Raw genomic sequence first — 21875 nt, forward strand, 5'->3', positions numbered from 1 at the left:
GTGTTAAGGTTTTAAAGTAAACTTTCATAAATATCAATGCAATAGTTAATAGAAACTTAGCTTAAACAATAACGATACATTTTCGTTGAACATTACAAAATGAAATGGCGACGCTTAACACTAGTAAAGGGTTAAAGTCTTACGCTTAATATACATACTCGGTCCTGAGTATTTCACACATACTCCTCTGGTGCTTTTTGTACATTGGGTATACGTAAAGTCGACACTGTCTGGGTGGGCTGCTGTTGCTGTTGCAGCGGGCTTGTCGTGTCTGGCAGTTCTGCTATGTCCTTGAATACGCCCATTAGATTCTCATAGCTTGGTCCCCAGTTTAGCAAATACTCCCAACCCAATGTGGTTGCAGATGGCGAAGCGTTCCCATTTGCTTTGCGGTAAATGCCGCTCAGGTGGTTCGCTAGATCGTCGTCGCTGGCAACAAGTGTACTGAGCGAGCCGCGAAAAGATGACTCAAATCCGTCATAGGCGTGCGGTGGTATGGGCGGAGTTTTGGACACATTTTGGTTCCTGCTTGGTTCCCCGCTGATTGCACGCGCCACAGGACTACGACTATCGAGCATGCTTTTGCTGGTAGAGTATTTGCCATCGCCGCTTAAACTATTGTTGTCATACTCGATCTCAGAGCAAGTAAAGCTATCGTTGCCACTCTCATCTGTCGAGGTTGAACTATGCGCATCCACATCTCCGCCAAGAGACAGGTGAAGTGCACCACCTGGAACTCGAGGCGTCGGCGCTTCACTGCTTGATGACAAATCAAGGGTCGAAACTAGGCTGCAAGTTCTAGGCCGAGCATTGAGTCTCTCAATTTCCTCTGCCGTGAGACCCATTGATGTCTGTGTTGGTGCTTTAGGCGGTGCCACAGGCTTTTGACGACTGGCACTGGAACTCTGACCGGACAGTTGCGACATCACAGGACTATTTAGGCTACGTTCGCTGTTGCTGTGGAGCGCATCCTTGCCAACGCCACCAGAGCTAGATGTGGTTGCCAGAAGAGCACTCTGCAACGGTTTGCCCGAGATATCATGCAGGGTTAGAATCCTGGGTTGTTGAGAGCTTAACTCGGAGCTGGGCGATAGGCGTGCCAGTGGGGTAGTCTGGTGGGTGCGAGACGCACTTGTTGATGGGGGTGGTTGGTTGTTTTGATTGGGTACACGTGGTACAAATGGGGCGTTGACAGCGTGGCGCGGTGAATGTCGATGCTGCTGTTGGGCTGCTGTGCTCTGGTGTTTGTGGTGTGTATAGGACGCTACGGGGGGCGTGGTTGCTTTATACTTACGCATGCCCCCCGCCTCGCGGTACCCCTTGTAATGGTAAACGATATCAATATCGGACGGCGCAATTGAGCTGGCGTTTTCTAAATCGTAGTGTTCCGGATACTCGGAGCCCAAATCCACAGAGCTTCCATGGTCGAGGGGGTGCAGTGGGTTTGGTGGTGGTATAGAAAGATGATGTTCCTCTCTAATTGGTGGACTCTTGCCGACCACCTCGCGTTCAATGATGTCTGGGCGTTGGGGACGTTGCTGTGGCTGCGGATGGTCGGCGGTGGGTGGTAGTTCACTGCGTTCTTTGAACTTCTTTGTAATAAGCTCTGGTCCGGCCAAATGATGACCAGGCGGGCGCATGTGATCATTGTTGCATACGATTGGTGCTGGAGAGTCACTCGCATGTATACTACGGGAAATGACGTGGTCGGCTGTTTGGCTTTGAGTAGCTGGGGCGGGTGGGTGCTTTATTTTAAATCCTGGTACACCGCAGCTGAGGCTACCAATCTTTTCCTGTTTTCCCCGAAAGCGATAAATAACATATGAGCCGAATATAGCTACTACGAGTATGACGAAAAACACAATAACCAGTGTTATGCCTATGCTCAATGGATCAGCTACTTGGGCAGCATCGACACCAATATCTGTCCCTTTGCAGCCAAGTTCCACAATTCCATGTTGTTTAACTTCGTGAAATATGCTGCCTGAGCCATTAAGCGGCTGCAATTCATTATTGATGGAGAAATTGGCTATGCAGCCCGTAAAATGTTCTTCATTTATCAAAACGTTAGAGGCACCGCCCACACAAAGCGTAGAAAGATACGGATCTAGGAAGTCATGCACGCCCGCTACGTCCAACTCCTCGCCCACTTGGTGTCCATCAATAAGCAGGTGGAGGATGTGACTCTGGCTGCGGAGACTAACGTTGTGCCATTTGCCATCATTTAACGCTGCTGGCTCTGGCACAGTCATGTTGATGGACAGGTGCTGCTTTGAATAGTAAACCAGTTTGCCATTCAACAGGGACAATGAAGTGTACATCTGATTAGTTGCAGCATAAAATATCAATCCGTGTGACTTGTATGTGCGAAAGAGAAAACTCAAGACCTTGGGAGGGTCATAGAAGGATGTCGTTACAGCACTCGCGTTATACGATGACAGACGCTTTGTGCGACTGCCAAAGTTTGACCACGCATTGTTTTCGTTGTACAGATTGTCCAGAAGCTGCATGCGTCGATATTGTTCAGAAATTTTGAATTCCAGGAAACCACCACTGCTTATTTTGACAGGCTCCAGTGAGTTACCACAGTCAGGAGAGAGTAGCTCACCACCACACTGACACAGCGAGGTTGACCAGCGATCAATGCACTGGCCCGCATAGCTACTGCAGCGTTCCGCTGCCAGAGCTGGCTGGCAGGCCTGTCTATTGCAGCCTGGTAAAATGCCATGCTGCTGTATTGGTGAGCTCAAATTCAAAGCGCGTCCATTGATCGAAACACTGTGAACGCACCCAACAAGATCGTCACTGTGAATTTGACCCGGACGCTCGAGTATTGGATCTGCTGATTGTAAGCCTCCAATAAACAGAGGCTGTTTGTTGAAGTTAAGTGTGCTACAATAAAAGCGATAATTACTTTACTTTCACATTTGTGTATTTAGTTTAAAGTTTACTTACCCCATGGGAACAACATCGTCCGCATAACAGCTGGAGTCGCCGGGAATGCATTCCGAGCACACTTCACCAGATTCCGTACATTTGGCGATGCTCAGCGACATGACGCGACCATTTCGGGTGGCTGTTACTTTGTGCCAGCTACCATCGGCGAGATTGAGTCCTGCCACAACTGTGCTAATGGCAGTACGTGAGCCTCCCGAAGAGAAAACCGCTTGACCCTTCACCAGCTCAATGGCCAAAAAATCTGAGCGTCCTCCGTTCTGCAAACCGTAGTTATACACTAATAACGCCGTCGGCTTACTCGTAGCAAACACTATAGAAATATCGTTTGTTGTTGGATCCAAAGAGGGGAAGCTCATGAAGGATAGTGGCTCAAATCCGTAGCTAAAACGTTCACAATGACGCCCATAGCGACCTGATGGACAACTGCATTTATAGCTTGGTTTTAAGCTGACGCATAAGCCACCGTGCAGACACGGATTTGGTCGACACGAATCGGTAATACTCTCACACTGGCTGCCCCGATACCCGGGTCGGCAAAGGCAAAAGTATGAGGCTCCATCTGGGCTATGTTGGCAGCTGCCGCCATTGTGGCAAGGCTTACTCCAGCACACATCACTGCGCTCCTTTTGACACTCCTTGCCCTCTCGATTAGCCGGGCACTCGCACTGATAGTCATTACCCAGTCGTCGGCATTGAGCCTGCCCCTGGCAGGGGCTAGGTAGACAGGGATCCTGCCGTCTGGCGCACTGTTCACCCGCATAGCCCTTAGCACATTGGCAAGTGTAGTCGTGAATGATGCGCGGTCCACTAAGAACAAGCGTAGGGCTGTCGATTATGCTGAAGTGGCTCGTATCCAGCAGGCGAATTGTAGCACTGCAGACCCCGCCATTAGCGCAAACATTAGGTGTACTGCAAGGTTCATATCCTATTACTATATCCGTGTGCAATAGGTCGGACAGAGAAGAGCGCTTTTCACGAAGACGTTCGATAATTTGATGTGGTTGATGGTAGGTGAGGTTGGAAGTGCGCACGACAAATAGGGCTTCTAGATCTATATTGCTTGCGTTATTGGTGTCTATTTCAATTAGGCTGTAAAGAAGAATTTCATCACCAGGACCAAAGCGTGATTGGAGCATCTCTAGGGCTTGACGGTAATAATGCGCCAAAAACTGCGTAGCTGACATATTCCGTAATAAGAGGGGCAGAGTGTTGGCAAGTGTATTGTTGTTGAAGCTCTGGAAATCCACGGTCACCTTAGAGCTAACATCGCCATGTTTCCCATCATTACCAGTTACGTCGTATAGGTATGACATTGGCGTAGTCAATGACGTTGTGTACAGGTCACAGCCGCTCTTTATTGTCAGCTGTCCACTGCCTTGCAAACGACAGCGATAGTCTCCCACAATATCAACATCATTTGGGCGTACATCAGCTAGTTTCGTATTCGCGGGTAAATCACCATTAAAGATACTGACAGCCACATGGACAGTGCGCGGCGTAGATGGATTGTCATTTTGATCTAGCACCTTTATAACCAGCTTATGTTGGGAATGTTGTTTGGGGCTTCCGCTGTCCTCCACCTCAATTATGGCTTCTAGAATGGGGGTTGCTTCGCGATCGTAGCTAGCAGTAGACCTTACCAATCCTGTGTATTTGTCGATGGTAAACCAAGCTTTATGCTTGCCACCCACAATCTTGTAACTGAAAGGTGCTCCATTGTGCGGCAGGTCTGGATCGCTTGCTGCTAACGTCATTATTGATGTGCCTGCAGGCTCGTTTTCTGAGATATAGCCTAGAAGGCCATCTGAACTAAATATGGGGCCATTGTCGTTGATATCGTCCAAGTCAATGCGCACAGTAGCAGTGCCCGTCTGCGGTGGTAGACCTGTATCAATTGCACCTATAACTAGATTATAGTGCGCAATATCCTCTCGGTCTAAGAGTGCTGCAGTGCTGATCTCTCCGGTTTCTGCGTCGATCTTGAAACTTTGCTTTATGTTTCCGTTAATTATTGAGTATGTGAACTGATTGTTTTGCGGACGAACATCCTTGTCGATTGCTTTGACTGTTGTCACCATAGTTCCAAGCGGCACAGACTCCAATATTGTTGAAGAGTAGTAACGCTTAACAAACTCCGGAGGATCGTTTCCGTCCTGAATAGAGATGGTAACCTGCGCTTCAGCCGTATCATTTCCCCGTATGCTACCGTAATTTTTGGCCATTACCATTAGCACGACGCGATTCTGGGTCTCGCGATCCAAATTACGGGTGACATATATCACGCCTGTGTTTGTATTGATACCAAAGCCCTTATCATTACTAGAGCCAACCAGCAAATAGTAAATTCTACCATCTTCGCCAATATCTTTATCGGTGGCCTGCACCGATCCCACTGCAGTTCCCACAGACGAAGTTTCCGAAACATCAAAATGAAAAGCAGATTGCACAAACTGCGGATAGAATTCATTAACTCCCAAGACGTGTACATACAGTACTGCATAACTTTCCATGCTCGAGTCTGGATTTTTTGCTTTAATATGCAGCGTGTAACTACGGCGCTCCTCATAGTCAAAACTGGCGGAGGATAATATTGTACCATTGCTGACATTGATACTGAAGAAGTGATGATCGGTGCCCCTAGCCAGAAATGAATAGTGTATGATGGCGTTTTTTGGTGAATCCTTATCGGTTGCGTGTGCCTGAAATACAGCTGTTCCGACTGGTTTATTTTCTGCAATATAGCCGTGATATTCCGATTGATTAAACACCGGCGGATTGTCATTGACATCAGTTAGTATGATCGTGAGCATAGCTAACGCAGTCAAAGGCTTGTAGCCCAAATCCTTGACGGATATGTTTAAGTGGTATTCCTGCATTAGATCGTAATCTAATGACTGCATTATTATGATGGCACCTGTACGTTCATTGACATTAAAATAGTTTCTTTCGTTGCCGCCTGAAATAGCGTAGTGCAGCATGCCATTGGGCCCGGTATCTTTGTCTGTCGCAGAGACTGTGATAATCGTGGAGCCAATGGGCTCGTTTTCTGGCACAATCACTTGATAGCTCCGTGGGTTGAATTCGGGAGCGTGTCGATTTTCATCCGTGACCACCACGATAACACGAGTCTGATCTGATAGTGGTGGAACACCACGGTCGGTAGCCCTTACGTTTAGCTCAAATCGTGAATTAGCTGGCACTCTAATCTGTTTAATCAATGTTACCCAGCCGTCATGCTTATTGATGGTAAAGTAAGCGCTCAGATTAGAGCTAATCAACGAGTAGTCAATCTCCGCGTTGACTCCGACGTCGCAATCATCATTAGCGTGTACTCTCACAACTCGCTGACCAGCACCCGCTTGTTCTGGCAACGGGGAGAGATACTCTGTATGCTCAAACTTCGGAGGGTTATTATTTGCGTCCACTATGTTAATATTTACCAGACATTCTGTATAGAGTGGCGGCTTTCCATTGTCTGTAGCCAGGATGGTAAGTGCGAACATGTTCTCCGGAGAGCTGATGTACTGTGAGTGCTTGTACTGGATTTGTGTTTTGCTGAAGATCTCGCCCGTAGCGGGATCAACGCTAAATATGGGGGATGGCGACTGTAACGAGTATGAGATGACAGAGTTGGGACCCTGCTTGTCCCGATCGGTTGCTATGATCTGGCCCACAAAGGCCACTGCATGCTGAAGCTCCGGAAAATTGAAACTGTAGAAACTATGTTCAAACTCAGGTGCATTATCGTTCTGGTCCTGTATGGTAATTGTGATTGGAGTCTCCGCTCGCCAGGCTCCGTCTGAGGCCACAACCTTGAGAATGTATTCATCCTGTTGTTCGCGGTCAATTTGTCCTGCTACCGTAATGTTGCCGCTCTGCGAGTCAATTTTAAACTTTTTACCTGGGTTCTCGCTAAATGAATACGTGGCATTTGCATTTTCGCCCAAATCTAGGTCAGATGAGGTCACACATATTACAAAACTGCCAATTTCAGCATTTTCTGTTACGTTCAGTGAATATAAACGTGTAAATTTGGGGGGATTGTCGTTTTTATCTAGTAGATGCAGCAACACACTCGCAGTACCTGTCAGCTGGGGCACACCTTGATCCACGGCTTCCACAACAAGCGCATAATCACTCAATTCTTCACGATCTAGGCGCATGGTTGTATATATTTCGCCAGAATCGGCAATTTCAAAGGTGCCGTTGTAGTCATTTTTTAATCGGTAGCTAACCTCACCGTTTTCTCCAGAATCCCTATCTTTCGCCTTGACTGCAACAATAAGTTGTGGTGGTGTTTCCTCCTCCATGATTTCTGCGTTGTAGATAAGCTTCTCCATAACTGGAGGATTATCGTTGGCATCAGTAACGTTAATGGTCAACTGCGAAACAGTACGAAGGCTTGGTCTATCCGAGTCGGCAGCTGCAACCCAGATCTCATATTGATGAGCCAATTCATAGTCCAATCCATCTTGGCCAACGCTTAAAACGCCGGTAGTCGGATCAATAACAGCTGTATTTCCCATATTTCCACCGGCTAATTTATACCTTATATTAGCAACAGATCCTTTCTTTGGTGATGAGGCTGCCAATTTGGCAATCATTTTTCCAGGTTGCACATCCTCCGGTAAATTAAATTGAGTGATAGGCATGTAAGAGAACACAGGAAAGAGCTCCACCGGACGTAGTTGCACCGTAAGTTCAGCTGTCGAGATTTGAGGCATATATCCTTGATCCGTTGCATGGATGATTATGTTATAGATAATGTCAACGTTCGGCTTATTTTTTTGTGCCAGCTCCATTTTTGTACGTATAACTCCCGTGGATGGGTGCACTTCGAAAATGTGTTGATCCTTACCACTTATATTATAAACAACCATTGCATTTTCGCCCTCATCCAAATCCGTGGCTCGTGCACCAAAAACAAATTCCCCAGCGCGGATATTGTTTGGCACGATAATATTAAAATTGTTGGCCTCAAACTTTGGCATATTATCATTTGTATCCCCCACTTTGATCGTCAGATTCACAGAAGTTGCGCGCGGTTCAGTAATGGAACTGTCCTGAGCCATAAGTGTTAGCTGATAGACACCTATGCTTTCACGATCCAATACGGCAGCCGTAGTTATTTGGCCCGTGTCAGTGTCAATGTGGAAATGCGACATGTGCTCTCCGAGCAAATCAAACCGTAGCTTAGCATTTAGACCGGTATCCTTGTCGGTGGCAACGGGCTTGAGCACCAACGACCCAACCGGAAGATTTTCTTGGATAGAGGCATGGTAATATTGGAGCTCGAAAACAGGTCCGTTGTCGTTGATATCTTGGACTTCAACTCTCACAATCCCAGTATTTGACAGCGGCGGAGAGCCAGTGTCCATAGCAACGAGCGTTAATATGTACTCATTCTGTAGCTCACGATCGAGAGTTCCTAGTAGGACAATGTCGCCCGTTGAGGCATTGATGCGAAACAGATCCGCATTGCCTTCCTTGAGAAAGTATCTTACTTGGTTGTTCAGAGGAGGAGTATCGGCATCGAAAGCAGTTACGGTGAGCAAATAGCCGCCGTTGGGTGGTAAAGTATTCTCCATGACGCGGGCAATGTAAGGGGAGTCCAAGAATGTGGGTCGATTATCATTTATGTCAATTATGCTGATGATTAGCTCGGCAATATCACTGGCGCTTTCCTTTGGTGCACAATCCTCGGCACGTACTGTTAATATATATCGCGCTTTCCGCTCATAGTTTAAATTTTTGGCAACTCTTACTACTCCAGTGTCCTCGCTTATGCTAAAGTCACGATTTTGGTCGCCCGACACAATCGAATAGCGCACACGGCCATTGTCGCCCTCGTCCATGTCTGTGGCAGACACTTGGAGCACCATGGCGCCTATACTAGCATTCTCTGCCACGGATGCGGAATATTGCTTCGGATCAAATACTGGAATGTTGTCGTTAACATCAAGGATTTTAATCGTTAGCTGGGATTGCGTTGCAAGTGGCGGATCTCCACGATCCCGCGCTGTTATATTCAAAACATAATTTAATCGGAGCTCTCTATCCAGTAAATCGGCAACGCGTAAAATACCATCGGTTGGGTTCAAAGTAAATGGCAGAGGCTCAGCCGATCCATTGTCATCACTTAATCTGCGCTCATCTTGAAGATAATAGTCTATGTAGCCATTGCGTCCCTCGTCGTTGTCAATGGCTTTCACTGTAAACACAACCGTGTTGATGGCCACATTCTCCATCACCGACGTCTCATTTGCGGAAACAAACACGGGCGCTTCGTCGTTGACGTCTTTGATAAGTATCGTTACCTGTGAAAGAGAAAAGTTTTTAATGACGCTTTAACATTTGTGTCAATTTTTGAGCAATGATATGCTCGATGATCTATTTAAAACAGGTTAGGCCAAAAGCTCTTAAAACAAGTTTTTGTTTAATTAGGGCTTGACCAAGTATAAATAGTAGTTATCAGACTTGTCACAGGTCAAGCCCAGTTTAACGACGCACAACTATCTTAAGCATTTGCCGGTTGTATACCATCTAACATAGATATCTAAAACGTAGATCTCTTGCTGGGTAGCTTACCTGCACGGTCGACGACAGTCGTTCTTGTTTTTGATGAGATAAAAACTGATCTTGCTGATGTTTTTTATAATAACGCCGGGGCGACCGATATTTGAGTTTCATCTGCGATTCCTTCAACTCACTGAAAATGGCCATTTCATCGGCGCAGTCGCGGGCAGTGACCGTCAGAGTATAGGCACTGCGATGCTCGCGGTCAAGTTGTCGACGTGTGGATATCGTTCCGTTGCTGTTGATCCAAAAGTCGCCGTCTTCGTCCCCGGCTGTTATGCTGAATTCGATGAGGCCATTGTTTCCTATAATAAAGCTCATGGCGTCAATCTTAATCAAGTTTAATCAATTTATTTAGAATAACTAACCCGAATCGATGTCCTTGGCGGACACGGTGACTACCTCCTTTCCCACAGGAACATTTTCCAATATTTCACTTGAATAGCTCATGGGATCGAATAATGGTGTATTATCGTTTAAGTCAAGTACATTACAATATACTGTAATAGTAGTTGAAAGACTAGGTTGACCGTTGTCCTGTGCTTGCACAAGTAATATGTAATGCTGCACCTGTTTGCAAAAAGAAATTTTGGAGATGTGAAACACAAGATTCAACGGAAGAAAAGGTTGAATGTCTTACATCCTCGTAATCCAATTTAGCTGTCAAAGTTAGTGCTCCCGTTTGAGGATTTAAGCTAAATACGTCGTTGGCCCAATCAGAAACAACTGCATATGAGACTTGTGCATTTTGAGCCAAATCTACATCTTTGGCCACAATTTCACCAACTTGGTATCCACGTGGTGCATTCTCTGGTATGTCAAAGGAGTAAACGGATTCTTCAAAAACGGGCGGGTTATCGTTGGTGTCATCCACCTACAAACGAATAATTAGCAATTAATCAGTTGCCAGAGAAAAACACGTTCCGATTACTTACCTGTATGATTATATCTGTTTCTGTATACTGCACCCCATCGCTCACTCGGATGCGCATATTGTACTTGTCCTTTGTTTCACGATCCAAAGAGTCTCTCAATTGAAGTTTTCCAGTTGATGGTTCCAGGATAAACCTTCCATCATGACCATTGATTAGGGTGAAAACCATACTGCTCATAATATCGGGATCAGGATCGGTGGCTCGAATTGTAGCTATGGTGTGTCCGATCTCTAGATCTTCGCTTACAGTATAAATTAATGGCGTATCGAGAACTTTCGGGGGACTATCATTTTTATCCAACACAGTTACCTGAACCTGTACAAAAATGGAATAAAATAGTTTTGCTCGTAAGGAGGTTCTAGACATTGAATAACGTGAGCTGTGAACTTCGTTTTTCTCTAATATTCACAGACCTGCAAATTATATGACTAAATCACTGTCACAGTATGCACCCGTATGGGCGATCACACAAGGTACAAAAGACACTTTTTAATGTGTTAGTTAGCCTATCTAGCTCTTTTGCGATATTCTACCTTCTTATGCGCTAACAGTTGCTTAATTCCAACGCAACGTCAGCACCCTACACTCTAAATACATTTTTAAAATAAACGCACATCCGAAAAAATGACATGGCAATCGTTTTAAATCAAAAAAAAAAAAAGAAAAAACAACAATAAAATTGATTGAAATACTTTTAGCACGCAAGGCTTCAGTCGCCGCGGCCGTCTCATACATGCCCGAGTTTGTATGTTTAAATAAGCAGCTACATATATACGCAGCACTCTGGCCGTAATATGTCCAAGAAGCTGTGCAGAACTGGAACTACTCGTATACACATTTGCATGTGTACATTGCTGGCATACCTACGCATAAAGCATGTCTGAAGCGGGGATGCGACGGTCCCGCTGAGCAACACCAATGGTTGCCGAGTGGCAAGGGCTTAAGTGCCCAAAAGTTGGCTGAAGGGCCGTTGTTCAACGCTCTGCAGCCACAAAGATGTTTACTGTTGTGAATTCGTTTATTTTTATTTGCTGTCTGAAAACAGGTCGACGATTTTGCAGTTGTTGGCATCCAGACTGCGCCATGCGCTGCGAAATCGGCAAATGGAAAATAGGGCCGAGACTGACATTTAATTCGAAACATCGCTAAAGAAATATGGTAGGGTATTATCGAAAATCAAAGAAAACTGGAACATGTTATAATTTTGTGCCCGAGGTCTATTTATACAGATTTTTTAAGTATTTTGGTTACTCGTCGTAAGATCTTCTACTTTAAAATACGCCTGACTATTCTCACCTGGCGATTTGCATTTTTTTTTGTATATGCACAGGTCTAAAACTCTGCTTTGCTTCTAATCAAATTTTCATATCTACAGTAGACATTAAAAGCGCATTAGTGCGGTCTTAACTCATACTGATAAGCCCTTAAACCAGACCCCGTATGCAAAAACGCTCAGCTACAGGCGCAGCAGACAAAAGTAGGCTTACCTGGAACACAATAAAAGAAGCAGCCCCCTTTTTTTCACGTAAACGTGCTCAGCATCTGCTGCATCATCATGCGAAACGTCATGTTGACTTACCTTTGTACGAGCTGTCCGAGGCTTTCCGCCCAGTGCAATGGCATGGACCTCGATCTCGTAGTTGGGAGGGCCAGCTTCACGGTCCAATTCAACCGCTGTCGATAATATGCCCAATTTAGCATCGATATCGAAAAGACGGTCAACTTGGACACGCATCTCACTGCTGCTCGCATGGCCGAATATAGATGACGTGGACGCCGTGACATTTGTCACATAGTACTCGATCTCAGTGCCTTCGAGCTGCGCGCTCACCGTCAGTATACTCGTCCCGATCGGCTCATTCTCGTAGACTGATCCAAATAGGGCGTTGTGATTCTCAAATATTGGCCTATCGCCTTCACCATTACTAGTGCCAAGCGTTATTATTGTGATATAGGTTTCAGTGCTCTTCCGCTCGCCACTTGCTTCGTCCGTGGCCCTTAAGGTCAATTGGTAACGCACGTTGGGCTTAGTTTGGGGCTGACTCCCTTGACTACCAAGTGTGATAACTCCTGTGTTACGTTGCAGATGGAAAAGTTCTTGCTGGCCCCCGGCAAATTCATATGTGACCAGGCCGTTGCTCGACGAATCTGCATCGCGGGCCAACACCTGCATCACATGACCACCTATACTCCCCGGTGGAATCGAGCCGTTCAGCAATGTTGGCAAAATTGCTGCATTCATTGAAACGAAGATTGGCGCGTTGTCGTTAACATCTTCTACAATGACTGTGACCAGCTTCTCGGTGGCCAGCTGGCGATCTGAGGGTTGTGCCTGATCCGTGGCTACTACAGTCAACCGAAAGTTATCAATGGACTCTCGGTCAATCTCACGCAGCGTATATATAACGCCCGTCTGTGTGTTAATGCCAAAGTGACGTCCACCGGCCGTTTCCGGCTCCTGTCTGCTGATAACGTACGTTACCTTACCATTCAGGCCGGAATCAGGATCATCTGCAGTGACTGTGACAATTGGCGTCTTGAGTGCGATACCCTCCTTAATTTGACGCACAATTGCCGTGCTTGGAAATATGGGTGGATTGTCGTTATCATCCACCACAATGACGTTGTATAAGACCGTGGTGGAAAGCGGCGGAATACCGCAGTCTGAAGCTGTTATGTTTAACGTATAATTGGTAATATCCTCATAGTCCAACGGCTTGTGTAGGTAAAGGCTACCACTAACGCTGTCAATGTGGAATGTGTCCCTGCGGTTGCCTGCCGTTATGCTAAATACCACTTGGCTATTCATGCCTTGATCTGCATCGCTGGCCCGGAACCGCATAAGTTCTGTTCCACTGGGACTAGTTTCCAACACAGAAATTTCGCTGCTCGATTGTGTGAACTCCGGCGCATTGTCATTGTCGTCCAGCACTGTGATGGTAATGTTGACGCTGGAAGTTAGAGAATTTTTTATTGCTGCGTCCCGTGCGACTACAGTAAGGCGATGAATTTCTTGTGATTCCCGGTCCAATCTATGTGCAAGGGTTAGCAGACCTGTGGCGCTATCTAAGCCGAAAAGGTTGGCTTCATTCCCTGCAACCAGTGTATAATATACGTCTCCATTAAGACCTTCATCTGCATCCTTGGTAAAAATGTGCATAATATGTGTTCCCTCAGGGGCATCTTCGGAGATAGTTACTTGGTATGGTGTACGTAAGAACTCCGGAGCATTATCGTTGACATCAGTGATAATTACTTTGACCTTGACCTTGTCGTGCAGTGGCGGAATGCCATTGTCTGTGACAATAGCCTCCAGCAGTATATAATTGGAGCCACCGCTACTGATATTTCGTTCCTCGTCGCCGAGGCTGGCACTATTGCCTGTGCTTCGCACCAGAGCCTCCCGATCGAAAGGTCGAAGGGTCTTGATAAAGCCATTGTGCGTATCAATCTTAAAGTCCTGTGACTGCGAGAGGACACTGAAACTTAATTCTGCATTTCGTCCAATATCTCGATCCACCGCAGTTAACTTTCCGACAAATGTATTTGCTGGGGCGTTCTCTGGGATATTAAAAGTGAATGTACCATTTGTGAACTGTGGTGGATTGTCGTTCTCATCTATAACATGAATGACGACTGGTACCACCGACGACCGGGATGGTGTGCCGGCATCGCTACAAGAAATTGTAAGTGCATAATAGTCGCGTTCCTCGCGATCGAGAGGCGCGCGGACAAACAAGAAGCCATCAGGGAAGACTCCAAATTTACGGTCAGAATTTCCATCTATTATCTCATATGATATACGTCCGTTGGGCCCAAGATCACTGTCCGAGGCAGCTAGCGCGAAAAAGCGTGTGTTCACCTTGGTGGTCTCCAAGAGCGAAGTTTCATAGGATGTGTGATCAAATACAGGAGTGTGATCATTTACGTCGGCAATATGTACGGGGAGACTAAGTCGACTGCTTAGCGATGGCGTACCCCCATCTGTAGCAATTATCTCCACATAAAAAACTGTGCCAGGATCAGCACGTACTGGCTTCTGCAAGTAGACTACACCTGTGGCAGGATTAATGCGAAACTGTTGATCCGGGTTGTAGGTGAAATTATAGCGAATGCGACTGTTGACACCAGCGTCACGGTCGCGGGCACGGGACAAATAAATTTCTTGCCCCACAGCGGTATCCTCCGGCAACCAAATTGAAGCTTCTGTGTCACGATCTTGAGCGAAATTGGGTGCATTATCATTCAAATCAAGAATCGTTATGTGAACATTGCACTTGCCATAGGCAAATCCAGACATGGAGCTAGACCCATTTACGCTGCGCGCCATGACAACTAACTGATATTGTGCCTGTGCTTCTCGATCAATACGGCGTGCAGTTGTGATGCGGCCGCTGTGTTGGTCAATTGCAAAATATTCGGCTCTGTCACCATAAATGATAACATACTCGATGGCTGCATCTGCAAAGATCGGTTGCCGCTTTACTTGCACCCGGCCAACATCGCGACCCAGTTTTGCCATCTTTTGATCAGGATCCTCAACAACTTGAAAATCATATCCATTATAAGCGTCAAAGTCGAGCGTAGTTGATTTAGATTCCATTATAATTTCCACAACGGCATCCTGCGAGCTGCGTTGTTCACCAGAGTCTCGGGCAGAGATGCGCAGCTTGTAATAGGGTTTTTTCAGTTGTTTAAGAGCATCATCGCCACGTAACGTAAATATGACAGCACCCGTGCGAGAGTCAACGTGGAAAACTTTGTCGCCACCAGATTCTAGGTTGTATGTAATTAAGGCGTTATCGCCCTCGTCGCGATCAGTGGCCGTGACATTGAGCAGAGTTCGCATGCTGTTCGGTGCGACATCAGCCTCGCGGTCCTTCAGTGTGTAGATGTAATTCTTTGGATAAAACTCTGGACTATTATCGTTTATATCTGAAATGCTGAGGTAAACAGTAGCTGTGGCCGACTGTGGTGCCGGTGCGCCTTGATCGCGCGCGATCACAAAAATTTCATAATTCGCCATTGTCTCACGATCGAGAGCTTTGCGCGTCATTAATTGGCCCGTTATGGAGTCAATAGCAAATTGTTGTGGGTACAGGCGTTCCACACTGGGCGCTAAGGAAAATGTAACCGATCCGTTCGTTCCCTGGTCGTTGTCTGTGGCAGACAGCAATGCGACTATTGTCGGGGGACTTACGCCCTCGCTGAGGCTTACGTTGAGTTCTTTTTGTCCGAAGTGTGGTGCCTCGTCGTTTTCGTCCAAGATGGTGACCTTTAGTTGAGTGTAAGCGAACTTGGGATTGGGCCCGCCATCACGTGCTGATATGCTTAGTTCTACGCTGGCTTGAACCTCCCTGTCTAGTGGACCTGTTGTCACTATAAGGCCCGTCGTCGTATCGATGTTAAACCACTTGAGCTCGTTTCCCGTAAGGATTTCATAGAACACCTGCGCATTGACGCCCGTATCCTCATCTGTGGCAGCGATCGAGGCCACGAAGGTGCCCGTTGGCGCTAGTTCACTAAGCACAGCCGTGTATTCGGACTTCTCGAACACGGGCTCATGATCGTTGACGTCATTTACATTAATAATAAGATATGCTATCGCCTTTCGCTCTGGCGTTCCTTTGTCTATAGCCACAACAGTCAAATTGTATTTGCTAATCTCCTCACGATCGAGTACTCCATTGACACGGACAATGTGAAATAGTGGAGTCTTTTCCAATCGAAAATGATGCAGTTCGTTGCCAGAAACTATGCGAGTTGTTGTCTCTCCGTTGAGACCATCGTCCGAGTCAATCACTGACACGGCAGCAACCACTGTTCCGTTGCTGGCGTTCTCATCCACGGTGGCAACGCGGCCAGTTGGTGGAAAGTACTGAAAGCGTATAATAGGATCATGATCGTTGGTATCCAACAGATTCACAGTAACATAGGTACGCCCATCCTGACGGGGAGAGCCATGATCGCGGGCAAAAACCGTGAAGACGCAGCTCTTTTGGATGTGACCCTTGCCTGTGGGCTCTCGGGGCTGCTGACTCGTTTGCTGTGGGCAATTTAGGCGCACAGTGGTAGAAATGACGCCCGTCTCGGGATCGACCGTGAACTGATGTTCCGTCTCGGCCAAGTAGTAGGTGAGCTTGCTATTGTCGCCCAAATCGTTATCCGATGCCATGACCTGAAGAACTGGCGAACCGGGCATAACAGTTTCGTTTAACGTTACGCTGTAGTCGCTGTGGTCGAAAATCGGTGGGTTGTCGTTAACGTCCAGTATTGTGACGTTTACTTGGAGAAACCCCAGTCGAGGTGGAGAGCCACCATCGCTGGCCGAAATATTTAGTTGGTAGCTTCCGCGTGATTCGCGATCCAAGTTGCCGGTCGTCTCCAAGTGCAAGTAGGACGTATCGCCGCTGGGATTCGTTGTGGTGACTAATCGAAATTTATTATCCAAATTGCCCGCCACAATCTCATAATGATCGGTAACTCCATTGTCGCCGATATCAGCATCTGTCGCTGCATCAAGCAACAGGCGAGTTCCGGCCACTGCGCTTTCCGAAAAAGAGACGGCAATACTTGGCTCAGGAAACTCGGGTGCATTATCATTGATATCGAGCACTTTTATGCGCACTTCTATTGGATACGTGGGCTGCGATGAGAGTACCACAAGGTCATAATGGCTTCGCATACCCTCACGATCTAGCACAACATTTGTCTTAACTTCGCCCGTTATCTGGTCCAGTGTAAACTCTCGCGGAGGCTCATTAAATCGGTAGGTGAATTTGGGCTTTGTCGGTATAAAACCAACGAGCGTGCCGCGGGGCTGCCCCTCAAGCACTTCGAAATCGGCGCTAGTATCGACAGCGCGAGACTGCATCTCTCCCGCTGGCGAGGAGCTGCGGCGTCTTGGAAAGGCGGCATATTGTTCATATGTTGTGGCATAGCTACGTCCACGAGGTGCAGACAACTGTAGTGTGGATGAAGCCTCCGAGGCTTGGAATAACACAAACGTAGTTAGCACGATCAGGTGTAAAATATTCCCCCTTCGTTGCCCGTGGACAGAGAGAAGCGAGTGCATCTTCTCTATGAACCTGAAAAGGCTGGATGGAATTCGCAGATTGTCATCCATTAACATTTATGTTCACTTTTTATTGTTTTCATTAGCAACGCGCTTTTGATATTTTACTGGTGTGCTATTTGTGGAAAGCTCAAAACACGTCATTTTCCAGATAGTTTTGGATATTTATAATCACCTGGAAAGTAAAAAAAGTCAAAATTACAATCGGAAAATTATTGAATTGCATTAATACTAGTCTTAAATAGAAGTATAAACAGCAGGGAATTTCTTTTTGAATTATCACATTTACCAGATTTACGAATATAAATTAATTATAACCAAAGCGAACTTAAGTAGTTAATCATGCTTTCATGCTAACACTTTCAGTTAACAATTTCGTGCCTCTACGATCACTGAGCATCTTAACACTTTCATACTTCGCCAAGCATAAAAATACTACTTTGCTTCTATGATTTTCTGAAAGAGAGGAGAAGGTGCATAGTATGGCATATATGTATGAAAGGAAGCATGTTTAAATAGTCAGATCGGTATTTACATATTTCTTTGCTAACATGCATAAGCTTATATTATTATTATCAATGAAACTCTACCAAGCCAACAAAAATGTTGTTTCTCACCTAACTAGCAACACATTTGCTAGCATTCTTTTTGTTTTTGTACGGGATACTTATATACTTATATATATATATATATACTTATATATATATATATTTATATATATAAATATATATTAGAAATTTATGTTTCAACCTTTGTTCAATGGAATCTATAGTAAATTTGTTACCCCTGATTTGTTGTTGTTGTCCAAATCTTTGAAGTCCAACCCGTTCATTAATCTTTAAGCCCCCATCTATGGGAATGGTTGGCTTTGTTCTGTCCCTAACATCATTTTTGTTTTGTTAAATATCAAAATATTTTAGTGATTTGAATAATATACATGCATACTTATATACATAGGTGAGTAATAGACTTACATATATACTTAACTTGTTCTAGATACTGAAATATTAGGATGTAACTCTTGCTTCCAATTGATATCTACCAATATGTTTATAGATAGTTATGCGGGCTATTTTGAAGAGCTCATAAATACCATATCTGTACAAGATTGAACTTAACATTTGCAATGCAAATTATAACAAAAGAGCAAAGAATAGACAGAACAGTCTACCAAGCCTCGGGCCATATGGCCAAACTAAAAATTCGTAAGGAATAATAATCTTAACCCCGATACCCAACTGGAATCAATGCGCGTCGCTATGAGGCGCCTACAAGTTGGGATACTCATACACAGGCGCACAAGCGCTTGGTCTTTACTTTTATTACTTTTTTCTTTCTTCGTGCTTTTCACTTTATTACCTCGGTTGGCTAGCTAGCAAGCTCTGATGAAGGAAAACGTGTTTTTCATATTTCCATATTCATTTACATTTCGCTTTTGAGCAGTGCACATGCCGATACCTGCCATAAATGATTTCTTCTTGGACACAATGAACAAAGATTATTTATTTATAAGAAAAGGTATTATTTTTTTTGTTTTTTGATTTTTTTAAACATTTTTCAAAACTCTGGCAATACAATTTAGGCTATTATGTGACAGTTACAAGCTCCACTCAATTCAGTGTCCCAGCCTCCGACAACAAAAGACGTCAACCTTTACAACAAAAACTGCCCACGTTGACGTTGATTTATAAAAATTGAACAATTAATCTTGTTTGAGTTAGCTGCGTCGAGTTCGTTTTACTTCATATTCCCTGAGCTTTTATTTCTTTCTTATTTTTTCTATTCACATCGCGAAGATGTGAATAACTGCCTTTTGGGTCTCGATATATATTAAGATATATACTTAAGCAATTGCATATCATAAAAATATCCATTTTGTGCACTTAAGTTTTTAGTTTGTTTTGCTGTCTAATTCATTAGCTCTTATTTCTTCTATTCACATCGGAAATACATGACTTATGATTTCGTTTGAGCCTTTTTCATATTAAAATATCTTAGAAATATCTTATGTATTTGCTTAAACTTTTCATAGATTGTAAATACCTACCACTTTTGTTCACATTTTAAAGTGAGTTTTGTGATAGCCTTGTTGATGTTAGTTGATCTGGTATACATATAGTATAAATACGACACGCGCACACACGAAAACACAAATGCAACATCGTCGTCAGTGGCCACAGACGCAGCATATTTTTTTCAGCAAAACGTGTTTTGCTTCATTTCAGCTCTTGTATTTGCTGCAGTGCGGGCTGCAACGTTGTTGGAATTTTTTCACTTATAAAAAATACAACGACAACAGGCACACACTCATACCACACACACACACATGCACAGCTCAGAGAGCGAGATGTGGTATCCACACTTAATTTACCAACTGCGTTGGATCCGATTTATATTATTTCTATGTGCTTATATTTCGATGTGACATATATATACATATATAATTATAAAGCATGGGTTAGATGTTTCACGGTAATTGTATTTGTGTGATCGAACGAAACCTGAGCATCCGTCGCACCTTCACTTTTGTCTAGCGTTTTACGCGCACACGTTCCCAACTGCCACTCGCTCTGTGGTCGCAACGTAACTAACTGGCGACTGGCGAGAGCTGCGAGAAGAACTCAGGCGCAGGCACCACAAAATTATGAACATAGCGGCCAGGCCAGGCTTCGAAAAGCGGCTTGACAGGTTTAAGCCGAGAGATTCAGACGGACGGAAAGGACGGAAACAAAGCGAGAGAACGCGCGGCTCTCCCGCTCGTCATAAACGTACCAAATGTGGTAGCTTGTCTTATTGTTGTTGCACCGCCTGCACGCCCCTCCTCCTGGCTGACTCTTTTACCTGTTGCCTCTCATGCACAGGCACAGCATAGACACAGGCAGTGCTAGCAGCAGCAGAGCCGCCGCCGTCGCATTGCCGTCGCCCGCAACATATTTTTCACTTGTTGCAGTTTCGTTTTTCATTTTCTTGTACTAAAAACGTTTCCAGCTCCAACTCCAGCTCCAGCTCACGTCGGTATGCTCGGCTTTTCTCCGTCCTCCTGCAAATGCTCGTCGTATATGGGTGAGCGTGCGCCTTTTCTCTATGAAACAAAAATTGACTTGCTTGCACTGGCAAGTCAGCAAATACGTGAGCTCCGGCCCGCATTTGTGTGCAAGCGAACCCAACAAGATTCAATAGCCACCGGCGACCCATACACAATAAGATTAAAAATTACTTGGGTGCTGCTCCCATGCCCACTCCACTTGCCGCTGAATGTTGCTGCCACGGTGTTCACTCGGTTTAGTTCGCCATGGCTGGCGTGACTCAGGGTCTCCCGACTCTCGCGCCTTTGGAAACAAGAAATTGTTTTGCCTTAGAGGTAGCTCTAGTTCTGTGGCTGCTCTCTTCGGAGAGGCTCTCTTTCAATATTTCGTCTCTCGTGGGTAATTTTTGTTTGGCTTACCACTTCTTCTGCTTGCTTGGATCTGTGCAGTCTTCGGCGTTCGGCTGCGCCGCAGAATTTTTGTTTGGCATAGAAACTGGTTTCAAATTAAAATTATCGCTGGTCATTTTTCTTATGGTTAGTTGTCGTTTACTTTACCGCTGTTGCCTCTTTTTTTTGTTGTTTTTGGAATTTCGACCTGCGTATGCTTCCCTTTTGTATTGGCGTGAACTAATGTATGCGTATTTCTCCATGTATGTGATGAACACTGGACACCACATACTAACTTTATATGCTAGTGTGAAGCTTTTGCCATAGAGATTGTTGGTTCACAGGTAGTCGAAGCCTCTCTTATATAAATAGCACAGACATAATCAGCATATTTTGGGGGTGGCAGTACCTGGAAACACAAAACAATTGGTTGTTTTGAAGAAGTTCAAGTTTGTTTCCTAAGTCTTTTGTTTTTTTACAAAATGACGTGCGAAACGGGCTCATGTTGTTTGAATATAAGCAAATGCTTAAATCAGCCTGGATAGGCAGCCAGAATCGAATAACCAATGACTGACGCGTAAAACTGTCACTTAGTAAAAAGCGCATAAGAGCTTAGCTCGATTTATTGTATGTTTATGAACTATTCTGGGCAAATGCAGCCAGGCGGTCAGCTTGCAGGCCGGTCTGGTCACATTCTTATCTTTGAGAAATATTACAATAACACGCAAAGTCCAGGCCAGCCAGCGTAATAACGTGATGCTGTAGCTGCGATTGGTGCCCAAAAAGCGTGGCCAGTAAAAAATATACAAAAAAAAAAAAAAAACAATAAAAATAGCTTTAGCCTGCTGGCCTCGGCCAGCCTGTACGAGCAGTAGTTGGTGTTGTTGGTGTTATTTCAGAGCGGAATTCGAGCTTT

The 21875-nt window shown here is 45.2% G+C and overlaps 1 protein-coding gene across 1 annotated transcript; it reads right to left on the minus strand.

Moving 5' to 3' along the window:
• Positions 1-126: 126 nt before the first annotated feature.
• On the minus strand, positions 127-21096 carry LOC115765457 (cadherin-related tumor suppressor). Its single transcript, XM_030709021.1, has 10 exons — positions 20990-21096; positions 20785-20873; positions 12245-17459; positions 12049-12211; positions 10470-10784; positions 10175-10408; positions 9903-10104; positions 9547-9839; positions 2956-9275; positions 127-2892 (listed from the first exon to the last, which is right to left on the minus strand). The coding sequence occupies exons 1-10, from the start codon at positions 21094-21096 to the stop codon at positions 174-176; spliced, it is 15657 nt and encodes a 5218-aa protein (XP_030564881.1). The 3' UTR covers positions 127-173.
• Positions 21097-21875: the final 779 nt, after the last annotated feature.

The sequence above is a fragment of the Drosophila novamexicana genome, unplaced genomic scaffold (genome assembly GCF_003285875.2).
Source record: "Drosophila novamexicana strain 15010-1031.04,08,12 unplaced genomic scaffold, DnovRS2.1 tig00000974-arrow-arrow-pilon, whole genome shotgun sequence".
NCBI lineage: Eukaryota > Metazoa > Arthropoda > Insecta > Diptera > Drosophilidae > Drosophila > Drosophila novamexicana.

What these genes read in the sequence shown, in the direction of transcription:
- LOC115765457 (XM_030709021.1), bottom strand. Translation starts at nt 21,096, where the DNA reads ATGACCAGCGATAATTTTAATTTGAAACCAGTTTCTATGCCAAACAAA. An exon ending in CGCCAAGGACATCGATTCGG is followed by an intron (nt 9,840 to 9,902) that starts GTTAGTTATTCT and finishes GCTTTATTATAG; the next exon opens with GAAACAATGGCCTCATCGAA. An exon ending in GACGATGTTGTTCCCATGGG is followed by an intron (nt 2,893 to 2,955) that starts GTAAGTAAACTT and finishes CTTTTATTGTAG; the next exon opens with CACACTTAACTTCAACAAAC.